Source organism: Eimeria mitis, genomic scaffold (assembly GCF_000499745.2).
Source record: "Eimeria mitis Houghton genomic scaffold, Emh_scaff1778, whole genome shotgun sequence".
NCBI classification, from domain to species: Eukaryota; Apicomplexa; class Conoidasida; order Eucoccidiorida; family Eimeriidae; genus Eimeria; species Eimeria mitis.
The window spans coordinates 4073-9743 of record NW_013570095.1 but is presented as its reverse complement, the minus strand read 5'-3'; the positions used below and the strand labels follow the sequence as shown (position 1 = coordinate 9743).

At 53.5% G+C, this 5671-nt stretch overlaps 1 protein-coding gene across 1 annotated transcript in view; it reads right to left on the bottom strand.

The window, feature by feature from the left end:
• Positions 1-1687: 1687 nt before the first annotated feature.
• EMH_0043360 (uncharacterized protein) overlaps positions 1688-5671 on the bottom strand; it is a gene marked incomplete at both ends in the record, with an annotated part of 7546 nt that continues 3562 nt past the window's right edge. Inside the window, 3 exons of the mRNA XM_013495836.1 lie at positions 1688-2048; positions 2277-2414; positions 3646-5579. Coding sequence (XP_013351290.1) covers positions 1688-2048; positions 2277-2414; positions 3646-5579 — 2433 coding nt within the window. The remainder of the gene's footprint in view (positions 2049-2276; positions 2415-3645; positions 5580-5671) is intronic.

The following is a 5671-nucleotide window of genomic DNA, read 5'->3' as shown; positions in this document are numbered from 1 at the left end:
ACCCTAAACCCTAAACCCTAAACAATAAACCCTAAACCCTAAACCCTAGACCCTAAACCCTAAACCCTAACCCCTAAACCCTAAACCCTAAACCCTCAAGAAATACCTAGAGTGTCTCCTTCTGTTAGTGCATCGCATGCAGAGACAGGCAGCAGCCAGTGGGGGACAGTGCGGCTGACGAGCTCCAGCCGCCTTGAGTCTGAAGAAGAGTCAAACCTCCACCTGCACACAAACCCTAAACCCTAAACCCTAAACCCTAAACCCTAAACCCTGGGGTACGAGTGCAGCAATAAACTGCTGATAGGATGCTGCAGTTGGCTCTCGAGAAGCGTTGATAGGAGATGCAGGAGACAGTAGCTGGCAACAGAGGAGACAGGAGGAGACAGGAGGAGACAGAAGGAGACAGGAGGAGACAGAAGGAGACAGAAGGAGACAGAAGGAGACAGAAAGAGACAAAAGGAGACAGGAGGAGACAAAAGGAGACAGAAAGAGACAAAAGGAGACAAAAGGAGACAAAAGGAGACAGAAGGAGGAGACAGCAACTGTCTCCTTTTACCGCCCCATAAGAGGCAGGTACTGTTCTCTAGGGAGACAAAAGGAGACAAAAAAAAAAACAACAAAAACCCCACAGGAGACAGCAGCAATTCTAGTAGAAACCCTGCTGCAGCACCTCTAGCAGCACCAGCAGCAGCAGCAGCAGCAGCACAAGCAACAGCAGCACAAGCACGAGCAGCAGCAGCAGCAGCACCACTACCACCACCAGCAGCCGCACCACCACCACCACCACCAGCACCACCACCACCACCACCACCACCACCAGCACCACCACCAGCACCACCACCAGCACCAGCAGCACCAGCAGCACCACCACCACCAACACAACCAGCACCAGCAGCAGCACCAGCAGCAGCAGCAGCAGCAGCATCAGCAGCAGCAAACATACGTGAGGAGGGAGACGCCTCTGTACATATCCCCGGTGATGATGAAGTGTTTGAGCGAGGAGACAGAAGAGACAGAAAGCCCCACATCTGCGAAGGCCCCGCGGGCCAGCAGATCCCCCTCCAGCTCCTGCATGCAACACACTGTCTCCTTTTGTCTCCTTTTGTCTCCTGCTGTCTCCTGCTGTCTCCTTTTGTCTCCTTTCGTCTCCTTTTGTTTCTTTTTTTTCTTTTTGGTTTAGGGTTTTTTTTTTGTTTCTTTTTTTCGGCTTTTGTTTGCTGTCTCCCTTCTGTCCCTGTCTCCTTTCTCTCTTTGTCTCCTTTCTGTATACATTATATCTGTTTCCTTTCTATCTGTCTCCTTTCTCTTTGTCTCCTCTCTATCTGTCCCCTTTCTCTTTGTCTCCTTTCTATCTGTCTCCTTTCTCTCTATCTATTACATTCTGTCTGTCTCCATTCTCTTTGTCTGCTTTCTATCTGTCTCCTTTCTATCTGTCTCCTTTCTATCTGTCTCCTTTCTCTTTGTCTCCTTTCTCTCTATCTATTACATTATATCTGTCTCCTTTCTATTTGTCTCCTTTCTCTTTGTCGCCTTTCTCTTTGTCTCCTTTCTCTTTGTCTCCTTTCTATCTGTCTCCTTTCTATCTGTCTCCTTTCTCTCTATCTATTACATTATGTCTGTCTCCTCTCTACCTGTCTCCTTTCTATCTGTCTCCTTTCTAGCTGTCTCCTTTCTATCTGTCTCCTTTTTATCTGTCTCCTTTCTCTCTATCTATTACATTATGTCTGTCTCCTCTCTCTCCCCCTCCTTTCTGCCCGCAACATCTCGGGTGTCTCCTGTCTCCCTTGCTTTTGCTGCAGCTCCTTGTACTGCTGCTGCTGCTGCTACCACAGCTACTGTTGCTGCTGCTGCTACTACCACGACTCTCGCTGCTGCTGCTGCTGCTGCTGCTACTACTACTACTACTACTGTTGCTGCTGCTGCTGCTGCTGCTGCTGCTGCTTACATGTATGAATAGGCGTTTACCAACGGAGTGCAGCAGGTAGTGTCTCTCTGCAGCAGACGGCGCGAAGTCCCCAACGACGGAGACAGGGCCCTCAAACACAAAACTAGAAAACAAACCAAGGCCCTCCCCCTGCAGCAGCAGCAGCAGCAGCAACAGCAGCAGCAGCAGCAGCAGCAGTAACAGCAGCAGCAGCAGTAGTAACAGCAGCAACAGCAGGGGCAGCAACAGCGGCAGCAGCAGGAGTAGTAGTAGCAGCAACAGCAGTAGTCGCAGCAGCAACAGCAGAAACAGCAGCAGCAGCAGGAACAGCAGTAGAAGCAGTATGAGCAACAGCAACAGCAGCAGCCGCCCCTCTGTCTCCACCGCCTCGCTCAGCGGCTGCCCCACACCCACAGCAAGAAACTCTACTGCGTCTATAGAGACAAACTGCAGAGACAGCACGGCCTCACACGGGCCCAGTAGGAATGACCTGTACACACACACCAGCAGCAGCAGCAGCAGCAGCAGCAGCAGCAGCAGCAGCAGCAGCAGCAGCAGCAGCAGGAGTAGCGGCAGCTGGAGTTGATGGGGATGTCATAAAGATAGTGAGAAACGCAGAAAGAGATAGATAGATAAAGATATGAAAATATATAAAAGAGACAGGAAATATAGAGAAAGGAGACAGAGGAGAGAAAGGAGAAAGGAGACACCAGATATATAGAGGAGACAGAAGAGACAGACAGAAGAGAGAAGAGAGAAAGGAGACAGGAGACAAGAGACAAAAGAGAGAACAGACAAAGGGAAGGGGAGAGAGGGGAGAGATTAGAGACAGGAGACAGAAAACAAAGAAAACAGAGGAGACAGAGGAGAGAATAGAGACAGAGGAGACAGAAGAGACAGAGGAGACAGAGGAGGCAGGGGAGACAGAGGAGACAGAGGAGACAGAGGAGGCAGAGGAGACAGGGATGATAGAAACGAGACAGGGAGGAGAGAACGGAGACAGATAGGAGACAGAGAGGAGACAGAGAGGGGAGAAGTGAGACGGAGAGGAGACAAAGAGGAGACAGCGAAAGGAGACGAAAAGGAGACAGAGAGGAGACAGAGAGGAGACAGAGGGGAGACAGAGAGGAGACAGAGAAAAGAGAAAGGAGAGAGAGGGGAGACAGAAAAGACACAGAGGAGACAGAAAGGAGGCAGAGAAAAGAGAAAGAAGAAAGAAAGAGACACAAGGGAGACAGAAGGAGACAGAAAGAGACAAAAAGAGACAGAAAGGAGACAGAAGGAGACAGATAAGAGAGAAAGAAGAAAGAAAAGAGACAGAAGGGAACAAAAGGAGACAGAAAGCAGACAGAGACAGAAATGAGAAAAAGAAGAAAGAAAGGAGACAGGCGGAGACAGGCGGAGACAGGCGGAGACAGAAGGAGGCAGCAGGAGACAGACGGAGACAGACGGAGACAGAAAGAGACAGGCGGAGACAGCAGGAGACAGCTGCCGACAAAAGCAGACAGAAAGGAGACAGAAGGAGACAGGCGGAGACAGGCGGAGACAAAAGGAGACAGCAGGAGACAGCAGCTGACAAAAAGAATACAGAAAGGAGACAGCAGGAGACAGAAAGGAGACCGGCGGAGACAGGCGGAGACAGCAGGAGACAGAAAGAGACAGGCGGAGACAGACGGAGACAAAAAGAGACAAAAGGAGACAGAAAGGAGACAGCAACTGACCCCAGGGGCGTGTGGAGGTAGTCTTGATGAAAGAGAAGAATTTCGTACTGTCTCCCCACCTCTCCCTCTACCTCTACTCTGCCGTCAACGCATGCAGAGAGATAGGGGTTTGGTTGTATTTTATTATTATATAGGCTGTCTCCTGCTGCTGCAGCCCCATAACATATACTATTATCCTCATATAATACTCCGTCTCCTGCTGCTGCTCCTCCTGCTGCTGCTGCTGCTGCTGCTCCTGCTGCTGCTGCTGAGCCTGAACGACCCTGCAGCAACAGATGCGCCCGCTGCAGCACGTTGCGGGCCCGCAGCACTTCTTTGATTTGTTCTGTTTCTTCTGTGGGGTGATATACGGAGACAGCAACCAGCCGTCCCCCTCTTGCTGCTGCTGCTGCTGCTGCTGCTTCTGCTGCTGCTGCTGATGTTGTTGCTGCTGCTGCTGCTGCTGCTGCTAGGTCCGAGAGATAGTTAGCAGGCAATACATACTCACAGCCAGAGGAGACAGCTACGTGGGTGGTGGAGGCCCCCAAAGAGAAGGAGGAGAAAGGTAGGGGCCCATCGAGTCTGTAGGGTCCGAAAGTTTTTGCTGCTCCTGCTGCTGCTTCTGCTGCTGCTGTTGCTGCTGCTGCTGCTGCTGCTGCATGCGGCCAGCAGCAACTACCGTCAAAGGGAGAACCCACGTCACACAGACACAGCAACGAGCCCCTGCTGTGCAGCAGAGCGAAGGCCCCTGGGGGCCCCCCCCCCCAAACAAAAGCAGCAGCACTGAGTATATCTCTGCGTTCGCTGGGGTGTACGTACAGCTCGTTGCGGCTGCTGCAGAGCCATAGAACTGGTAGCTGCTGCTGCTGCTGCTGCAGCAGCAGCTGCTGCTGCTGCTGCTGCTGCTGCGCAGGGTTAGAGAGCTCAGGCAAAGGCAACGGGGGGACAACCAAGGAGACACCCCCACCCCACTGCAGCACTTGCTGCGCTGCTGTGGTGTATCCCGAGGAGACAGCGAACTGTACAGAAGGCTCTGCAGCAGCAGCACCCGCATCTCCTGCTGCTGCTGCTGCTGCTGCTGCTGTTGTTGCTGCTGGGGGCCTCTGAAGCGAGGGGATACACTCCGTGCAGCTGTGGGGTACGAGGCTGAAGGCCGAGGGAAAGGAGACAGAGCTCTGCTGCTGCTGCAGTGTCTCCTTTCTGTCTCCTTCGCTCGCATCCTCAAGCCCCCCTGCAGCAGCTGCTGTTGTCTCTGCTGCAGCAGCAGCAGCAGCAGGTGCAGCAGCAGAGACAGCAGCAAAACCCCGATACAGCAGCGGGGGCCTCCCCGTCAAGAATACCACCAGCGTGGGGCCCACGTCGGTGGAGGGGTCCAGCAGCACGAGCTCTGCATTCAGCACTTCCTCTTGCAGCTCTTCTGATTCTGCTGCTGCTGCTGCTGCTGCTGCTGTTGCTGCTGCTGCTGCTGCTGCTGCTGCAGTAGCAGCAGCAGCAGCTCCACCCGCAACAGAGACAGCTGCACGGGAGAGCGGCAGAGGGTCAGCAGAGACACATGTTACTGACCGTCTTGCATCTATCAATCCCTCTTCAGCAAGAGCTGCTGCTGCTGCTGCTGCTGCTGCTGCTGCGGCTCTGGCTGTTGCTGCTGCTGCTGCAGTATGCTGCTGAGGGGACCCCATCTCCGCGTCTTCACCGTCACCAGGAGACCGCAAAATATCAGCGGAGTCCACAGCCATGGGCCCAGCATTCCTGCTGCTGCTGCTGCTGCTGCTGTTGCTGCTGCTGCTGCTGCTGCTGTTTGCTGCTGCCTCTGCTGAGGCCGCGAGATCTTGGGTGTGTTGGTGTATGTGTTGGTGCTGCTGCAGCAGCAGCTGCTGCAGCTGCAGCTGCGCGCAAGAGCCGCAGCTACGCAGCAGCGGAGACACCAAACGGAGATCCACGGAGCTGAAGATACACTGCATTTGCTGCAGAGACACCACATGCACTGTCTGCGCTTTGTGGGGCCCTTCGACAGCAACAATACAACACAAAACATCAGCAGCAGCAG